At 38.1% G+C, this 21140-nt stretch overlaps 1 protein-coding gene across 5 annotated transcripts in view; it reads right to left on the minus strand.

Annotated features, from left to right (window-relative positions):
* The window catches only part of TBCE (tubulin folding cofactor E), a 60471-nt gene that overhangs the window by 31911 nt on the left and 7420 nt on the right, over positions 1-21140 (minus strand). For 3 of the 5 annotated variants that reach the window (XR_004422249.1, XM_033099571.1, XM_033099568.1), the window contains exons 2-3: positions 16550-16596; positions 16100-16233 (exon numbers count right to left, since the gene is read on the minus strand). Coding sequence is in view for 3 of the 5 variants with exons in the window: in XM_033099571.1 (XP_032955462.1) it covers positions 16100-16199 (100 nt within the window). In the remaining 2 variants the exon portion in view is untranslated. Of the gene's footprint in view, positions 1-16099; positions 16234-16549; positions 16597-21140 lie in introns of those variants that run through there. The other 2 variants (XM_033099569.1, XM_033099572.1) reach the window with 2 other exon arrangements.

The following is a 21140-nucleotide window of genomic DNA, read 5'->3' on the forward strand; positions in this document are numbered from 1 at the left end:
AGATGCTCAACATCATTAATCATTTGGGACACGCAAATCAAAACCGCAATGAGAGCACTTCACACTTAATAGGATGGCCATAATCAAAACAATGGAAAGTAACAAGTGTTTGGCAAGGATATAGAGAAATCGGAACCCTCATATATCACTGGTGGGAATGTAAAATAGTATTGCCACTGTGGAAAACATTTTGGTGATTCCTCAAAAAACTAAACATAGAATTACCATATGCCCAGCAATTCTACTTGTAGATCTATAAACAAAAGCATTAAAATAGGACTCAAAACAGATACTTGTAGGCCAATGTTCACTCCAGCCTTATTCACAAGTCAAAAGGTAGATCAAACCCAAATGTCCATCAACAGATGAATAAACAAAATGTGATATATACGGACAATAGATTAGTGTTCATCCATAAAAGGGAATGAAGCCCTGACACGTGCTAGCTACATGGACAAACTTGAAGGCACTCTGCTAAGTGAAATAAGTCATCACAAAAGGACAAATGCTGTGTGATTCTACTCATATGCGGTATTTAGAGTAGTCACTATTTAACTGCATACTTAAAATGGTTAAGATGGTGAATTTTACACCATGTATATTTTACCAAATTAAATACCTAAAAATGTTAAAATGGTTAGGGGGGAAGGAGAGATGACTAGACAGAACACAGAGAATTTTTAAGAGTGAACCTACTCTGTATAATACATGTCATTATAAATTTGTCCAAATTCATAGAATGGACAACACCAAGAATGAACTCTGTTATACCCATTCAGCCATCAATGACACTTAGGTTGTTTCCATATCTTGGCTACTGTAAATAAGACTGCAATGAACATAGGAGTGCACATATCCTATTTTCATTTCCTTTGGGTATATACCCAGAAGTGGAATTGCTGGATCATCTGGTAGTTCTATTTTTAATTTTTTGAGAAACCTTCATACTGGTTTCCATAGTGACTGTACCAATTTACATTCCCACCAACAGTGCACAAGGGTACCCTTTTCTCCATATCCTCACCAGCATTTCTCTCTTGTCTTTTTGACAATAGCCATTCTAACAGGTGTGAGGTGACATCTCATGTTGGTTGGACTTGCATTTCCCTGATGATGAGTGGTGTTGAGCATCTTTTCATGTGCCTCTTGGCCATATGTATGGTATATCCTCTTTGGAAAAATTTGTATTCAGATCCTCTGCCCATTTTTTAATCAGATTGTTTGGGGGTGTTTTGCTATTGAGTTCTTTATATATTTTGGATATTAACCCCTAAGCAGGTATATCTTCTGCAAATACAGTTGACCTTTGAATAATGGAGGGGTTTGGGGTGCCGAATCCCGCCCCCCATGCAGTTGAAAAGCCATACACAACTTTTGAATTCCCAGAAATTTACCTACTAATAGCCTACTGTTGACCAGAAGCCTTACTGATGACATAAACTGTCAATTAACACATATTTTGCATGTTACATGTATCATATACTGCATTCTTACAATAACAGAAATCTAGAGGACAGAAAATGTTATTAAGAAAATCATAAGGAAAAGAAAATACATTCACAGCATTTATTGAAAAGAAATCCGCATGTAAGTGAACCCACGCAGTTCAAATCCATGTTGCTGTTTAAGGTCAATTGTATTTTCTCTCATTCAGTCGGCTGCCTTTTCATTTTTTGACAGTGTCTTTGCTGTGCAAAGCTTTTTAGTTTGATCTACTCTTATTTGTTCATTTTTGTTTTTGTTGCCTTTGCTTTTGGTGTCATCTAATGTAAACTGTCAAGTTTAATGGATAATGACATAACAATGTAGGTCCATCTATTGTAACAAATGTCCCATTCTGGTGGGGATGTTGATAATGGGGGAGGCTGTGCCTGTGTGGGGGCAGGGGGTACATGGGAAATCTCTGTATGTCCATTCAATTTTCCTGTGACTCTAGGACGACTCTAAAAAAATAAAAGTCTATTTTAAAAAGGTTAAAATAGTAAATTTTATGTCATATGTTTTACGTATATTGTACAATTTTAAAATTTTAATGAAAAAAATGGCCAAAATGGTAAATTTTATGTTTTATATATGTAATCAAAATTAAAAAAAAATTTTTAAATGAAGGCAACATAAAGGCAATTTCAGTAAACAAAAATTGATAGGGGTGACCTTCAAGGAAAAAGAAAATTATCCCAAATGGAAATCCAAGGATACAGAGAGTAAAGAAGGGCAACAAAAATGTAAATATATGGGGAAATATAAATTAGTACTGACACTATAAAGTAATAACAACATCTACTCTTTGGGTTTAAAATACACATAGATTAAAACATCCATCATATGAGTTAGGAAGTGGGTAAGTGAAATTAAGTAAGTGTTCAAGTGTTCTAGGGTCTTTGCAATAAGTTCAAGAAGAGGTTAAAGTTACTTCAGTCAAAGATGCACATTTTCATCTCTAGAGTAACCACTAAACAATGAAAAATATATAACTACCAAATTAATAGAAAAAATAAACCAATGAAGGTAAAAAAGGAAGGAAAAAAGAACAGAGCATCAGCAAGACAAACAGTAAGCAAATACTAAGATGGTAGATAAAAAACCATTACATCAGCAATTAAGTGAAACTATAATGGACTAAGTGTTTTGGATTAAAAGAGAGTCTGCAAAACCACCTTTGGGATTTTAATAGGGATTGCACTGAACCTATAGATTGCTTTGGGTGGTATGGACATTTTAACAGTATTACTCTTCCAATCCATGAACATGGGATGTCTTTCCCTTTATTCGTGTCTTCTTTCATTTCTTTCAGCAGCATTTTGTAGTTTTCATTGTACAAATCTTTCACTTCCTTGGGCAATTCCTAAGTATATTATTCTTTATAATGTGGTATAAACATAGCCTTAAAAAGGAAGGACATTCTGACCCATGCAACAACATGGATGAACCTTGAGGACACCATGCTCAGTGAAATAAGCCAGTCACAAAAGGATAATTACTATATGATTCCACACACATATCTGAGGTCACTAGAGGATTCAAATTCATAGACAGCAGAATGGTGGGTGCCAGGGCGAGAGGCAGGGAAATGGGAGTTGTTCAATGGGAACAAAATACTGTATGATTTCACTTAATATGAGGTACTTAGAGGAATCAAATCCAGAGACAGAAAGTAGAATGGTGGGTACCAGGGGCTGGGGGAGAAGAGGAAACTATTGTTTAATGAGTATGGAGTTACAGTTTGGGAAGATAAATGTTCTGGAGAGGATGGTGGTGGTAGCACACAAAATGACTGTACCCTGTTTCCCCAAAAATAAGATCTAGCAGCACCATCAGCTCTAATGTATTTTTTGGAGCAAAAATTAAAATAAGACCTGGTATTATATTATATTATACTATATTATATTATGTAAAACTGGGTCTTATATTAATTTTTGCTCCAAAAGACGCATTTGAGCCGATGGCCTTGGTAGGTCTTATTTTTGGGGAAACACGAAACTTAATGCCAATGAACTGTACACTTAAAAATGTAAAAAATGTGGGACGGCTGGATGGCTCAGTTGGTGAGAGCATGAACTCTTAACAAGGTTGCCAGTTCGATTCCCACGTGGGCCAGTGAATTGCACCCTCCACAACTAGATTGAAAACAACGGCTTGAGCTTGGGGATTAGCCGCCAGTGGGTGATTGGTTGGCTCAGTGGTTGAAGCTCAGTGCTTGTAACACCAAGGTTGCCAGTTCGACTGCCACATGGGCTAGTGAGAGACAATGGCTTAAGCTTAGTGTTAAGCTGCCGATGGGCAGCAGGTTGGCTCAGTAGTTAGAGGGAGGTGCTCATAACACCAAGGTCGCTGGTTCGAATCCCACATGGGCCAGTGAGCTGCGACCTCCACAACTAGATTGAAAACAACGACTTGACTTGGAGCCAAGCTTACCCCCACAACTAGACTAAAAAACGACTTGACATCTTGGAAAAAACATACTATTCCCTAATATTCCCCAACTAAAAAAAAAAAAGAAAAGTAGAGGCAAGATACTGAGTGGAAAAAATTATATACATTGAAAAAAATGTAAAAAATGTCAATTGTATGTCATGTATATTTTACAACAAAAAATAAACTAAATTTAAAAGACTGAAATGACAGGGTAGGTTCTCTGAAAGTCAGTAACAAAAAGTTCATTAGAAAAATCCTTGTATGTTTAGAAATTAAGCAATACCATTCTAATTACCTTGCATCAAAAAAGAAAACAGAATGTAAGTTAGAAAATATTTTGAACACAATAATGAAAGTACTATATACATCAAAATTTGGAGAATGCAGGTAAGAGTTACATTTTGAGAGAAACTCAGACTTAGATGTACATGTTAGATGAAGATTGAAAATAATGTCTCAAAATGTAAAGGGGAGAAAAACAAGCAAATTAGACCTACAGAAAGTAGAATAATAAAGAGCAAAAATTAATAGGCTAGAAAAATAAGTAAGACGGTTCCTTGCTCCAAAACATCTTAAAGTTTTCTAACAAGGATAGATGTGTAAATTAAGTCATTATATAAAGAATAAAAAAAAAAGTTTTTAAAAATAAATAAATCTTGTAATAAAATAAAAGTACAGGTGTTAAGAAAGCACAGATAAAAAGACAGTGACTATTGTTGGCGGTGGTGTATGGAAAGACATACAGAAGTAGGAACATTTGGGAAACCTTGAAGGGAAATATGTGAGACAAGGCACAGTTTGAGAGTCCATGACCTGTTAAGGGACCATTGAAAAAACCAGCGGAATCCCAGCAACTTCGGACTTCGAGCTAAAAGTGTGCCCTGGAGGTTGGGGCAGGAACTAAAGGTGTGAACAGAGGTTAAGTCCTAGTGTAGCCAAGCCCCTTGTGATTTTAAGGCCCCTAGTATTTTTGGCAGCTAGAATTAAGTAATTTAATTTTTAATAAGGCCTGTGTTCGCATGTTAATTGCTCTTCTTGCTCAAATCCTTTAGTTCTCATAAATGTAGTCAGAAGTTGCTGATGTGATGTCGCTTTGCCAAGTAGGAGGAGATAATTTCAGGGTCTCCAAGAGAATTTGTGAGTTTGTTTCGCAGAAGGCTAGAATTGTCTCCAAGTAGCTGTGACCAGCTGCTGACACCCTTGGGTCTGATATGAAAAAGCATCATCCGTGACTAAAGAAACACAGACTTCACTCGCTTCCCTGGAACTCCCCCTCCCCCACTCCCTAGCTGCATAAAAACTCCCTACCTTTGCTTTTTGCCAGAGGTGGATTTGAGAGACACTCCTCCTCCTCTCGCATTTGGCCAAATCAAAGAAACCTTTCTCTTTCTCCAAGCACCCGTGTCTCAGTGTGTTGGCTTACTAGCACCAGGGCACACGAGTCTGGATTTTGGAAGGTGTTTCTGCAACACTAATGTAACACCCTCATACTATATTATCCTGCACCTCCCAAGAACCCTATTTCATAAACATGGAATGGTGCAATCTCAGTTTTACAGATAAGAAGCTAAAGCTCATGGAAAATATGAGACTTGCCAAAGGAAAAGTTGTTTCTTCCTCTAATTTCACAACACTCCTTACACCAGATGTGTAGGTTTTTCCACAACAAGCAACTCTCCAATTCTGCTGGACGCAGACTGGGTATTGTGCAATTTAACTCAATTCTGACACTAACTGCTTGGAGTTAGTGCAGACCACACAGGTTTAAGGGCTCAGTGTCACAAAACTGCTCCCATCTTAGAAGTCCCAGGTTGTCACCTGCACTTCCGGCCAACCAGCTATAAATCAGTGGTTTCACACCGCTTCCTCAGGTTCCATAATATGCTAGAACACCTCACAGAACTCAAGGAAACACTTCCTTACATTTCTGCTTTATTATTAAGGATATAACAATGGATACACACGAACAACGAATGAAGAGGGACGTAAGCGGAGGTCTAGAAGGGTCCTGAGCACAAGAGTCTGTCCCTACAGAGTGTGGGGTACACCACCCGCTCAGTATGTGGATGCGTTCACCAACCTGGACACTCTCGAAACCCTGCAGTTTCGGGGTTTTCATGGACACTCCACCATGCAGGCACGACTGATTATTAATCAGTCTGAAGTCCCACTTCCCTCCCCCGAGGATGGGGGTGGGGCTGAAAGTTTCAAGCTCCTAATCAAAGTGGGTCTTTCTGGTGACCAGACCCCATCCTGAAGCTATCAAGGGGACCCAGCCACCAGTCATTCAGCAGCATACATGACACTCGTCACTCTAGAGATCCCAAGGGCCTTAGTCGTCCAGTGGCAGAAACCAGGGTCAAAGGCCTAACATTAGAACAAAAGATGGTCCTAGTATCTCTATCACTCAGAAAATGACACAGATTGTAGGAGCTCTGGGTCAGGCTCAAAGCAGAGACCAAACATATATGTCTTATTTTGTCACACTTGTAAAAATAACACAGCAAGAAAGGACCAGACCCTGCACTAGCACACACAATTCTTTTGTGTCCTAATGCACTTTTTGTCAAGTAAAGGCCTTTATATAAGATATAAATACAATTAGTGTTATTCACCATACAAACTACCAGAATGAGTTGAGTTGATTACCAAGAACGCACAGCACACCCATTATTCTACATTGCAAAGAACAAGTCACTTCTCATGCTCACGGGTGGAAAGAGCAAGGCCGGCATTTAACTGTGATTAGCTGGGACGCTGCCGAGGAAGATGTTGTTCTGCAAGCTTTTACCCTAGAGCCAGTGCATTAAAAATGGAGCAGCAGAACAGAAATCGGTACAGAGAGGAGACACCTTATCAGTCAGGAGCAAGCCCCGGAAGATCTAGATTTCTGCCCTCTACATGCCATGGTCATCAGACCTCATCAGGCTCAGTCTAGCAAATTCACATGCATGAGAGACTGAAGCAGACACTGCATACAGCTTTATTAGTTTACAGTGATAAATAAAATGGTCATACAAACCTGAATATTCTGGCCAACATGCGTAATGCATTCTCCCCCTAGATATCAAGACACATGAAAAGCCAATTGTAATCAGACCCAACTTCACTGAAATCACAAATATTAAAAACCATGGATTTAATGACCCAGCGGTTACACTCCCTGGTATTTATCCAAATGAGTTGAAAACTTATGTCCACACAAAGCCTACACATGGGAATTTATAGCAGCTTCAGTCATAACAGCCAAAACTTGGAAGCTTGGACAAAGCATGGTCCATCCAGACAATGGAATATTATTTAGTGCTAAAAAGAAATGAGCTATTGAGATATGAAAAGACAGGGAGGAAACTTAAATGCAAATAACTAAGTGAAAGCAGCCAACGTGAACAGGCTACATAGTATGTGGCTCCCACACTGTAACATGCCGGGTAGGAAAAACTATGGCGACAGGAGAAAGATCAGTTAGTAGGGCTTAGGGGGGAGGGCTGAACAGACAGAGCACATGGATTCTTAGGAGAAAGAAACTATTCTGTGTGATATTATGTTGGTGGATACACATCACTGTATATTTCCAGGTCCACAGAATGTACACCACCAAGAGTGACCCCTAATGTATACGATGGACAATGCAGGTTCATGGATTACGACAATGTCCCCCCCGGTGCGGGACGCTGACAGTGTGGCAGGCTGTGCATGTGTGGGGGCAAAGGGTATACAGGACTCTCTGTACTTTCTGTTCAGTTTTGCTGTGAACCGAAAACTTCTCTAAAAAGTAGTCTATTTTTTTAAATTATTCCTTCCATATGACCAATATATTCTACCCTGTAAATAGATTAAATACAAGAAACCACATCATAATCAGAAGATTGCTTCATGAGCATGAAATATGAACTAGAGGTGTTCGATAAATGGAATATCTAATGGTGTGTGGCCAAAGTATCTAGTTCCATCTGTCTCACAAGGTCAGTGACAGGAGCCGCTTCAAGTCCACCGGCTGTAACCCCATGTGGGACCCATGTCCACACTAGAGCTGAGCCAGGGGCACAGTTCCCTTGCCTCCCCCCTGAGAAGTCCAGGATGGGCACTGCCAAAATCTGCCTCATGGTCCTTATGACCCTTCTTGGGCTGACCAGCTACTGAGATAACACTCTTTTTAAAGAGATAGCTAAATTCAAATCATCCAAGGATGAGCAATGGAGAGACACTTCCATTTCCATTAAGCGATATTGCTACTCTGATTCATTCTGTGTTGATTTGTACAAAACTCCTCTCAGGGAAGGCACCTTCTTGGAGCCTGCAACTGCAACAGCTCACGGCTGCGGCTGAAACAAAGTCCAAGTTTCAATACTCCAGCGGCTGGAATCACATTACCACAAGGTTGGTCTAAAAACCCTTTGAAATGATGAATTAGGTTGTTTTCTGCACTCCCTTAGGTCTCCCTGACCTAGGAATATTCCAGTGCCACCTGAAGAGAGTCTCTTTTGTAATCTGTAATGTGACAATGTCCTTAAAAGGTCTGCAATACCTTACAATTAAAAAATAATAATAATAATTATATAGGGAAAGAAAACTGGGTACCGGAAGATCAAAAGCCATTAAACAAAAATTAATTAATTTTGAAAAGAGGTGAGAGAATAAGAAGCATTAAAAGAAAATTAAAGAAATAGCACTGAAGTACAGACATAGCTCTGAGCTTCCTTGTAGCGAGAAAGGAGAGGCATTCTCTTGACCAGAGGAAAGATCTCAGTTTATCAGAAGAAAACCTAGTTACCCTGCCCCTGAGCTAACAGGAATTTGTCACAGGAGTGCAGGCCTGTGTAAGGGGCACAGACTAAGATAATGAAGGACACAACACACTTGATGACATCTTTACAACATATTCACTGATGTGTCACAATGGCCATTTCTTAACTCAAGCCTGTCAGCCTGAGCTCAGGACAGAAGGCCTAGTCGTAGAAAGGCAGTCCCACAAAGGGCTCAGATGGTTTCATTCTGGGGATCTCATTTTCCACAGGTGCACTGGTGCGTCCTAAGGAACGCAAACCTAACCATTCTCAGAATTCGGCTTCACAATCGCCCAGGGGCGTGTTAAAATCCTGGATGTAACTCCAACCCACTGAACTGGAACCTCTGGGGGTAGAACCTGAGGATTTATACCTTTAACAAGTGCCCTAGGCACACTGCATGAGACTCCCCTTCCTAAACAGATGTTACCTCGGCTAGGTTTCTAATTACAGTTAAAGATAGCAAATTCCAACTAAAGCACTTGAACTGGAGCACAGGTGTTCTATGTTGCTATTCTGAGATACAAGGCATGTGGTTCGTAAGAATGGTTTAATCTGACCAGTCAAGACCACACTTTCTGCCCTGAGGGCGATAAATTATACATTTTTAAAATTAGATTAAAAAAATTACAGATTTTTATTATATTGATTTTCTGACATAACAATGAAGCATCACGCTCTAACAAAAAACAATATATTATGATGATTTTCCTATAGATGTAAATTAAGTGTCCTAAGAAAGGAGTACTTTTTTCTCATTCAAAACAATCTCCAAAATGTAAAAAGATCTTCTTGCCAGACATAGTTCTAAGTGCTTTCTATGTATCAATTCACTGAATCCTCATCACAACCCTCTGTGTAGAGGGCCCCCCCTTTTTGGCACAGTTGGGGGCTACTCGAATACCACTAACTTACAGGAGCAAGAATTCTCTCTCAGGAGCAAACCCACATCTGTTCAAAGCCTCAAACAGGAACACACCAGAGTACCAAATTTTTTGCATCTATAAAGTAGGGAAGAGATGAGCAGGGACATGAAACACTTTAAGTTAGAAATTACCAAATGCCTATTTCTCCTATAATGAAATCTGCTACAAATTTTATGCAGGGCTACAACCCAGTAATAAATAAGCTAGAAAATGCATCCTGAAATAATTAAATGTATTACCTACTTGAGTTATTTACAATTTTTAATCAGAATACTAACGTGTGTCTGTCAAAGACAATGGCTTTGGTTTTGACACAATGTTTAAATGTCCTTCTAAACAACAGTCAACAGTTTACCTGTTTCTTCCATTTACTCCTAGAACATGAAAACATTTCATGTCGTGACCACATGTAAACACACATACACCTTACTCTTCGCTCCTGTAGGAGGACAAAAGCCTGCTGTCTGAAAGGTATACCAAATTGCTCAGGAACAAGCACTTTGCTTCACGTGGAGATCTGCTACCAGATAATCTGTGCTGACTGATTCTCAACAGATAATCTGTGCTGACTGATTCTCAACGTAGTATTATTCCAATAAATGCTATGAAAAAAAGAACAAAAAGTTTGGCATAACAACAGCAACAAAACAACACTAACAAAGTACCAATCAATAAATGTTATTTTAAAAAATATCTTGGCCTACGTGACTCAGATCACAAATAATATCAAAAGCCTACAGTAGGTAAATAAATGCTACAAAAGCCTGAAGATGTTAAATAAACAACTTTCCTCTTTGGTGAAAGAAAAGTTAAACAACGGTCAAGATTATCTAGACAAAGATTTTCTTTGTAGGGGATACCAAAAAAACTCATATTTTAAATTAATCAAGAAAAAAAGCTAGTGTGGAATTCTGATGGCATAAATAACAGATTAAAAAGACCTATAATTTTGAAGGACAATACGATTATTCATTTTAAAGAATGGACCCACTCCACCTTGGGACAAATCTTCAAGAATTATAAACCAAGAGGTTAATTAGGACAAAGTTTTTCAATAATCTGGTTTATTTATTGGTATAAAAACTCTTCACCAGTATGACAATATGAATCAAAATTTAAGTGTAAAATGTACATACTATTTTGTAAGAAAAATGTATGTCCTGCAGGGTGTCATGCGGGCTCTCAGCTCCCGCTCCCCACATAAGGACGCAGGACATGGTGAGGCCAAAAAAGAACACCCACGGAGCCATAGATAGGGAAGTCATACCCCTATATTCTCGCTGGCGGCTGGGTTGGAGACACAGGAAGCCGGAGCCACACTACCCGCAAACTGCCATCCACTTCTCTGCCAACCAACCAACCCCCCACTTGCCAACTGCAATCCGCGCTTGCTAGCTCAGCTAGCATCTTCTTGCTAGCCCCCCATTTTTTTTTCTGCTAGCATAGCCACGGCAGTTATATTAGTGGCCAATGGCTCACTGGTTATAGGTGACGGCCAACCAGCCACAGCTGATGGCCATCCAATCACAGTTGATGGCCATTTACTACCTGAGCCAGCACCTTTCCACGTGAGGCCGAGAGCCTGGAAACTGCACTCCTGGCTCTGTCCCCAAAATGTATTTATTTTTTAGAGCTACATGATGAAGTATTTAGGAATGAAATACCACAATATGTATCATTTAATTTAAAATCCTTAAGCAAAAAAATAAAAGAAATGAAGCAAATATGGCAAAATGTGAATTGTTAGATTGAAATAACAAGCATACTAGTATACAGATGTTCCTTATACTATTCTACTTTTCTGTCTGTATTTTTGTATTTGAGGTAGTTTTAAATACATGTTCTCCTTAAATCTATTCTACCTCTAATAATTAATCCTACAAATATAGCTCTGTCCACTAAAAAAGGCCTAAAAACAATAACCAATAGCAATTAAACAATAACCTTAGAGCTCAGACTGTAGCCTCCAAATGCTGTCTGCTACTAAAAATATATATACATATATATACACACACACATATATATACACACACATACACATATATATATATTTCTCTAAGAGCCTACATGTAGGCTCTTAGAGAAAAGACTGATTGTGATGTGGGGCAAAAAATGTATATGATGAACCTTGCACCTTTGATAGCTTCCTTATCATACCACGAAGGATGCTATCAAAAATCTTCAGGTCACATCGAATGTACTTGGGAGCCAATATGAAGGGGTTCCCACTGGCCAAAGATGGGACAATTTGCACATTAATAATAATAACAGCACTGGAATGGAACATATCCAACATGTTTAAACCCATGACTTGATGATGATTTTTAGAATTCATTGGTCTTCTAATGAATCAACTCACTATGATAAAGACTGATTAATAAAAAAATCATTTATCCTGCCTTTCAATCACCCAGTTATTTTGGAAAGCAAGTAATTAACAGGGAAGATTTCCATGAGCCTTACACAAACATGCAGGATTAGTTTTAGTTTCCTACTGCGGCTATGAAACAACACAAATTGATTATCTTATAGTTCTGGACGTTAGGAGTCTGCTGCGGATCTCACTGGACTGAAATCAAGGTGTTGCAGAGCTGTGCTCACTTCCGAAAGCTCTAGCGGCAAATCTATTCCTTGCCTTTTCCGGCTTCTAGAGGCTGCACACGTTCCAGGTCTGGTGACCCCCTCCACCCTCACAGCCAGCTCACAAGAGCCAGTCAACACTGGCTCATGTCATAGCACTCTAGCACTGTTTCTCCTCCTCCCGATCCTACTTCTAAGGGTCCTGTGATTCCACTGGGCCCACCTGGACTACCTCCCTGTCTTAAAGTCAGCTGATCAGCGCCCTTAATTCCACCTGGAACCTTAAGTCTCCTTTGCCACGTAATCTAACACAATGCTCCAGGTTCTGGAGACATCTTTGGGGGGAGGAGCATTATTCTGTCCACTGCAGCCCACCGCGCATCATCTTTACTTCCACCAAAACAGTTTTAAGATAGAACATTTATTTTAATCTATGTATGATCCTATCTCAGGAAATTAAATTTCCAACCACAAGTAGCCATTTGCAGAACATTAAGACTGTTGTATTTCTTTTTAATGTTTTACATGTTTATTTACAACAATAGCTAACACTATGTACCAGTAACTGGTCAAAGTGCTTTAAACACCTTAACTCGTTTAATTGTCACAATAGCCCTACAGCAACATGCAATGAAGTAACCCCAGGAGTAATTACTAAATCTGTATTCAATTTGTCTGCATCTTTGTACCAATTCCATCAGATGACCTCTAAAAGAAACCCAAAAGTAGTACCAACCAATTGAGGTAAAGTAATGGAAAGAATGCCCCCATACAATGAGATAATTAATAAGAAAGAAATACACAGCAGTTCCCTTTTTACAGAATTGTGACTCTCAGGGGAAAAAAATTACCTGACAATACATATATGAAGAATGTGTCAAACTCACCGGCAATTTAATAAATGAAAATAACACGTACCAACTCATATTTGTTAACCCACCGTGTGTTACTGTATCTGTGTGCTACCGCTCCAGCCTGCCTTTAATTGGTACTTAGTCCCCAGAGCTGCTGGGATACTGGCTTTCGTAGGTTAGCCCTCAACCTTGCGCCCTCCTTTAGAATTGTCTCCACTGGGAAAAGCACACCTTCCCAGGGCAAACAGAACCCAATGACAGATTGTCACAGAGATTTAAATGCCGAGCCCCTCAGCGCAACCCGGAAAGACTAAAAGCCATTCTATCTTCAGAGTGCGTCACAGGCCAGCTGAAACGTGGGATTAGACCAAAACATAGCCCAGCTTCTCCCTCCCTCCACCCAATCCTGCCCCCTCCCTTCCATCAGTATTGATCTCGAAAGTACTCCCTAATAAACTTTCTGAACACTAAGCTTCCTGAATATGAATCTCCATCGCAGGCTACTTCCCGGAGAACTGGGGTATTGGACACTGATCCAATACTTTCAGACAGCAATTTGGCAACATGTATCAAGAATCTTAAAATATTCATATTCTTGAGAAACAGTAAGGTAGAAAGGGCATGGACTCCGAAGCACAGATTCAGATCCCAGCTCTGCTTTATGAAGGCTTGGAGACCTGAGTCTCGGGCTCCTCATCTATAAAAAAATATCATCTATATTTTAGAATTATTATAATATTCAAAGTAGAGAGCATATGTAAAAGCACCTAGCACACAGTGATTGCTTAATTAGCAATTAAGATTGCTAATCAGCTGACTTTAAGATTAAATGTTACTTTCTCTTCCCCTTTACCAATAATCCCAGCCAAACAAGGAAAAATATCCTCTCATATTAAGTATCTGTTTACAGACTTCCACAGTAACCTTAGGTTCATGAAGGAAGAGTCCATATCTATCTAGTTTGGTAGTTCTCAAACCTTAGCATTAGAATGCCCTGGAGGGCTTCTTAAAACAGAGTGTTGGGCATGAGCTCCAGAGTTTCTGATTCAGTAGTTCTGGGGTGTGGCCCAATAATTTGCATTTCCAACAAGTAACCAAGAGATGCTGATACTGGTCAGATATCTCACTTTGAGACCCTCTGGTCTAAGTTTATCACTGAATCCCCCTGTACCAGTTCAAACAGTTCCTAATACATATAGAAGATATTCAAATATTTGTTGAGTGAATAAGACATATAAATAAGTCTACTACACTGTTATTTACAAAAGTATAAAACTAGAAATTAATGTCTAAAAATGGGGAATAATTAAACAAACTATGTACTGTACTAAAAATAACCATTAAGAAATACAAGTAAAACCATCAACAAAATGAAAGGCAACCTACCCAATGGGAGAAGATATTTGCAAATCATATATCTGACAAGGGGTTAAAATCCAAAATATATAAACAACTCATATGACTCAATAGCAAAAAAAAAAAAAAAAAAATCTGATCAAAAAATGGGCAGAGGATCTGAACACGCATTTTTCCAAAGATGACACACAGATGGCCAATAAGCACATGAAGAGGTGTTCAACATCACTCATCATCAGGGAAATGTAAATCAAAACCACAATGAGGCATCACCTCCACCTGTTAGAAAGGTTAGTATCAAAAAGATAATAAGTGTCGGTAAGGAAGTGGAGAAAAGGAAACCCTTACGCACTGTTGGTGGGAATGTATATTAAAGCAGCCATTATGGAAAGCAGTATGGTGGTTCCTCAAATAATTAAAAAATAGAACTACCATAGGATCCAGAATTCTGGGTAATTATCCAAACGAAACAAAAACACTACGTATCATGAAAAGATATACGCACACCATGTTCACTGCAGCATTATTTACAATAGCCAAGACACGAAAGCAACCTAAGTGTCCATTAGTGGATAAATAGATAAAGAACATGTGGTGTATATACATAGTGGAATATTATTCAGTCATAAAAAAGAAAGATATCTTGCCATTTGTGACAACATGGATAGAGCTTGAGGGCATTATGCTAAGTGAAATAAGCAAGACAGAGGAAGACAAACACCATAAAATCTCACTCATAGGTGGAATCTTTTAAAAAAGAACTCATACAGAGAACAGATTGGTGGTTGCCAGAGGTGAAGTGGGGGGTGAGAGGGTGGGGGGGATGGACAAAATGGATGAAGGGAGTCAAAAGGTACAAACTTCCAGTTATGAAATAAGGAGGTTCTGGGGATGTAATGTATAGTACCGTGACTATAGTTAATGATACTGTGTTGCATATTTGAAAGTAGCTAATAGAGTAGCTCTTAGAAGTTCTCATCACAATAAAAAAAATTTGTGACAATATATGGTGATGGATGTTTACTGGACTTTTTGTGGTGATCATTTCACAATACATACAAATGTCAAATCATTATGTTGTACCTGAAACTAACATGTTGTATGTCAATTTTATCAATTTAAAAAAATACAAGTAAAATAATGCAGTAGATAAATATATACCAAATAGTAAGTGAAAAAAGGTAACACTAAATTGTATTTATATCAAAATACATTAAACATATATACACATGGATTAATGGCAGAAGATTTCAAAAAGTTACTTAGTTTTTGAGTTTAGGATTATGAGAATTCAAGGTTTGGTTGTTTATTTAAAGTTTACTCAGGAGATATTTTAAGGTTGAATTAATATAAAATAGCAACACTAAATAATTAAAGTATATAATTAAATAGAACCGTAGATACCACAGGATATTGTCACCAAATAAAACTGAGAGGGTGACAAAAAAGTGCATACATATTTTAGAAAGGAAAAAAATGTATTAAAATGGTAATAATATATACCGATAACAAAAGATGAATACAAGTCATGTGTATACATATTTTTGGCACCCCCGGCATCTATAAATTAGTTGTTAGTTTCTTCAAAGTCGATGTTATAAAGCACTACAGAAAAGCCTACACAGAACAATTACAAAATAGAACACATACAAAACAGAACACATACAAAATCATACTGTACCTGCCACAGGAGGGACGATGCCATAAAAACGTATTGTTGCATGTTCTCCATTAACATCAACTCTTCGACCAATAACATCTGATGTCAAAGTGTCATTCATTATAATATAGCCAGAATCCAAAATATGAGGAGATCTAGGAAGAAAATTGTAACATTAAGAAGTTAAAAAAATTCTGTTAAAAAAATTTTTTTTAAATCTCATATATTCATGAGGTCAACACTTCTGACCACTTTAGTCTTCATATTTTGGTGAAGCAAAGAACTCTCATAATTTGATTTTACTTTACTACCTAAATATATTTTGATCTTATTTAACTTCAGTTAGCTCACATCACATGACTTGTCTATTCTGTCATTTACTGAAGGGTGAAGTGGGTGGGAAGGAAAGAGAAGAAAAAGAGATAAACTGATAGAGAAACAGGAAACAGGCAATATGGACATTGTTCTCACCTCAGGAAGGGACAAAAACACAAATCCACAGATATAGGAAGGAACACCTATGATGAACAACAAATAAAAAATTAAACGCTTATAAAAAACACAAAACCCTAGAAATAAAGAGAAGGTCTTAAAAGGAACCTCAGAGAAAAGCATCATCTGTCTAGGAGTGATAACTAAATCCAATGCCCATTTCCCAGGAAAGCAGAAAACTGAGTGAGAAACTTGCTAAAGGATACCACCAGGCTGTGGGCAGCCAAATCCAGACAGTGGGAAACGCTACAGGACAAACACGTCAATTTCTTCAAATGAAACACAAAGAGAGAAAGAAACAGAGGGAGAATAAAGAGATTTTAAAAACTTAAGAGATATGTTAACCAACTGCAATGTATGGAGTTTATCTGGATCCTCATTTTTCAAAACTGTAAAAAAATTTTAAAATGTGAGAAAATTTAAAATTTGAACACAACTAGATATTTGATATGAAAGAATAACTGTTTCTGAGGGTTACAGTCAAGATGGCAGAGTAGTTATTTTAAAAAAAAAGAATATTTCTAGTAAGGCTAATAATAAATCAATTTATTTTGAAATAAAGGGAAAGAATAATTGTTACATGTTTAGCTCTGACAATAATATAATGGCTATGATTTTTAAAAAGACCTTATCTTTTAAATACACATTAAAATTACAGATTTTTAGAATTGTATTTTAGATATGTCAGGCCAGTGGCTGTGTAGACAGTACATTAAAAGGAAGTAAGAAACAGAGTGGTCGGTTAGGGAAATATTGTTATAATTCAGGTGAAAACAATGAGGGCCTGACACCAGGCATTGGCCGCCATCATTCGTTGAACACACTGAGCATGGCTGCATTCTAGGTACTGTGCTAGTCCTCACATCATAGGAAACCACACACACGATTCCTGACTCAGGAGTTTACAGTCCAGTGGCAGGAAGACCTGAGAGAAGGGTATGGATTTCAGAGAAAGTTAAGAGCTAGAATCAACAGGGTTTGGTGATTAAATGGACAGAAATTATAAAATCAAAGACTAGGAAGACTTTGGTTCCTAGTTCAAAAGATGTTTTCATTAGAAATGTGTGTCAGGGAGTCATCAGCACAATTTATAACTGATACCATGAAAGTGGATGAGATCAAAGGTATACTAGTGGCAAGAAAAGAAGATCAATGACAGGACCCTGGAGAAATAAAATATTTAAAAGGGAGAGGGAAGAAACCCCTAGAAGGATCAGAAGAAAGCCAGAGAGGGTAAAAGCAAACCAGATTCCTGGTGTTTTGGAATCCAAGCACAGTAGGAATAATGGAGTAACAGTATCAGAGACGGCAGAGACCCTGTGAGACCAGGGCTTGAAAACCTTGTGTTCCCTGTGAATGTGGTTTACTGCCATGCCCTCACCTTTGTCGAAATAAAACTTAGTTTCTATTACAAATGTTGCAATGTTGCAGTGCAAGGATTTTGAAATGACCACAAATTACAGGACTATTGAACAAAGTACTTTTCCAGTTTAATAATATTACCCTATGTGTATAAAATAAGAAACGCATACACTGCTAATCACACCTTCCTGGGAGTAAATCACATTCCTGATAACTCATAAACTCCACTAGCATGTGGGTAGCTGAGGCCTCCAATATTATGACTTCTCTACCTTTGTTATCTTTTTAAAGTAATAGTAGACATTTTATCTATTACTGGAGTTGTCTGTTCCCATGCAAAGGAAATAATCTGAACATTTTTCTCTCTTATCAAGTTTCAGTATTGGGTTCTCTCGATCAGGTTCTCCAGCTTCTCTTAAAAACATTTTCCCCAATTCTCATGAGAAGACCCCTATTTAAAATGGGGCTGAATTTTGACGGTGTAAATATGGGAGGACAGGGCAATCGGGAAGGGGCCAAGACCTAGATCTAAACCTGCCTAGCAGGTTTGAAAAGCAAAAGGGGAAATGTCAAGAGTTCAGATGACTTGGTAAAACCAACAGGCTGTGGGGCAGGCATGGGAAACCATGGTTTATATGCTCAGATACAAATATAGTCAGCAGCAAAGGGGCCTAGTCAACAGGTAGGGTCTCTTATCACAAACCTGTGTCCAGATGCAAAGTTCTAGTCCCTGATGAGGAAAATTAGTAAGATCCCTGCAGAGTTCCATTCCTATGAGAAGTTAAAGTATTAGGCTGAATCTTGATTCCATGAACTAGAGTAGGGGTTATTCAAACCCAGAAACTCACAACCAGGCCCCACATCAGTCTGAAACTCTGGCAGACGCTGGGCCTAACAGTAGCATGTTGGAGCTCAGGCCAACTAATGGTGAGAATGTCTCGGGAGAAAAACAGTGTCAACTGGTGAGCAGGGAAAGGCAGTGGCACAATAGCAAACTCAGGAATGAAGATACCAGGAAGTTCTTCTTTAATATGTGTAATTCTTGAGTTACAAACTTCCTTCACATGCTTGATCCTATTTGATCTCTAGTAACAATGTTTTCTTTCCTACCTGTATGCTACCTCCACAGGATCTGAGGTCGTTAGGTAGAAGGTATCTAAGGTCAGTAACTAATTGGCTCCGTGTCAGGTCAATATTTTTGATGATTTTGACTAGCCTCTTAACCCCTCTACTAATTTACTTTCTGATACTTGGATTCTTTCAGGATCTAGAAACTGGACCCCTGTCTTGTTTTCAAAGTCCATGCCCTCTCCCTCTGGCCAGTCATCCAATGAGTCACTGTGACCGGTTGTCAGACCCACTGGATGTCACTTACTGGCCCACCCTGGACCACCACTGCCTGTTGCTAACACCACCACTTTGATCACTCCCAATCAAGCCCCCCTTCCCATTTTAGTGCCTCCTCAAACTGTCCTGAAGTCAGCCGCTCACCTAGTTACATTTTCTCTAGTTGCCTGCATTGGGCCCTCTCCTATTTATCTGAACATAGTGGCATGTCACTCACTATTCCTTGGTTAGGTTCATCCAGGTGCCAACCAAGCCGCAGTTAAAAATGCCTTTTATTTAAATATACTTGCTCACTAATGAAGAGAGCCCATTTAATTTTCAGATGTCTCTACTTGTTAGGTAACAGTTCTTTAAGAGGAGATGAAATATACCTACAGTGCTTCCCTGAAAATAAGACCTAGCAGGACAATCAGCTCTAATGCATCTTTTGGAGCAAAAATTAATATAAGACCCAGTATATTATATTACATTATATTATATTATTACATTATATATTACATTACATTACATTATATTACCGGGTCTTATAGTCAAATAAGTTCGGGTCTTATATTAATTTTTGTTCCAAAAGACACATTAGAGCTGATTGTCCAGCTAAGTCCTATTTTCGGGGAAACATGGTAACATTTCCATCCCTGGATTTTAGTCCTGCCCTCTGCAGCCAGAGAATCAAACTATTTATACTCTTTCCAGCTGACAGTTAAATATTTGAAAGCCACCACTATGCTATTATTTCCCCTCTTTCCTCTTCCTATATCCATGTTCCAGAATGCTTTACCAGAGTAAACATGAATTCCAAGTTCACCTCCATAATTCATTTACCAATTCTTTTCTTAAAATACCTAAAACTGAAAACCATATTCCAAATGTGACTTGACCTATATGTGGGTTCAATGGTCTGAACATCATTTATTTAATAATGTAGCCTAACAATGCATTCCCTTTCCATGGGAAAGACTGTTGTTCACTCTTAAGACTGCAATGAACTACACTCCATAGCCATTTGTGAGTTACTGTCACCTCCTGATCACAAAATTAAAATGTTTAAATTTCACTACAATTACCCTAAAAAAAGTGTTTTTGGTAGTTTTAAATGCCCTTTCAATTTTCATTAACATGTAAACAGAATTTTATTATGATATGTAATTTCTGTTCTACTTCTTTTATTAACACTATAAACATTTTTCTATACAGCCAGAAAAATCATCATTTTAATCACTGTAATGTTGACATGTACATACCACAATCCACTTAATCATTTCTCTATTGTTAAATGCTTTCATTGTTTACTGTCCCAAAGAAAACAGCTGAAAACATCTTTCATTTTTAAATTATTATTGTCCTTTGAATCATTTCCTTGGAAAAAAATCAAGACAATTATTCCAAGTAAATAAATATGTTTAAGATTCTAGAAAGCCATGGACAAATTGTCTATCAAAAAAAAGTTGATTATTGACACTGATACCAAAAGAAAATCTATTTTGTTTACCTGTTTCTACAGTCTTATGAATTCCCATCAAGGGCTTTAAGTCAGGTTTTCTCTATCCTGCACTTGTACAACGCATTTTGAGGTATGACTTAAAACATTATAATGTTATGTACAAATGTAGAACTTTATACATTTATATATATTAAACATCCAATAATCCAACATATTAACTCTCTCTCCCAGCTTTGTCCTGTGCAATTTTTATAAGAACAAAGACAAAAAAAGAATCTAAGATACTGACCAAAGACAGAAACCCATACAAACTATGGGTGAAATTTTTCAGTTGCAAGCCTTCCTATTACCCAGCTCCCATTCGAGAACAGCATGAATTCTGTGAAATGCTTCACTGAAATCAAAATACACTGTCAGTCA

This window comes from Rhinolophus ferrumequinum, chromosome 27, assembly GCF_004115265.2.
Source record: "Rhinolophus ferrumequinum isolate MPI-CBG mRhiFer1 chromosome 27, mRhiFer1_v1.p, whole genome shotgun sequence".
NCBI lineage: Eukaryota > Metazoa > Chordata > Mammalia > Chiroptera > Rhinolophidae > Rhinolophus > Rhinolophus ferrumequinum.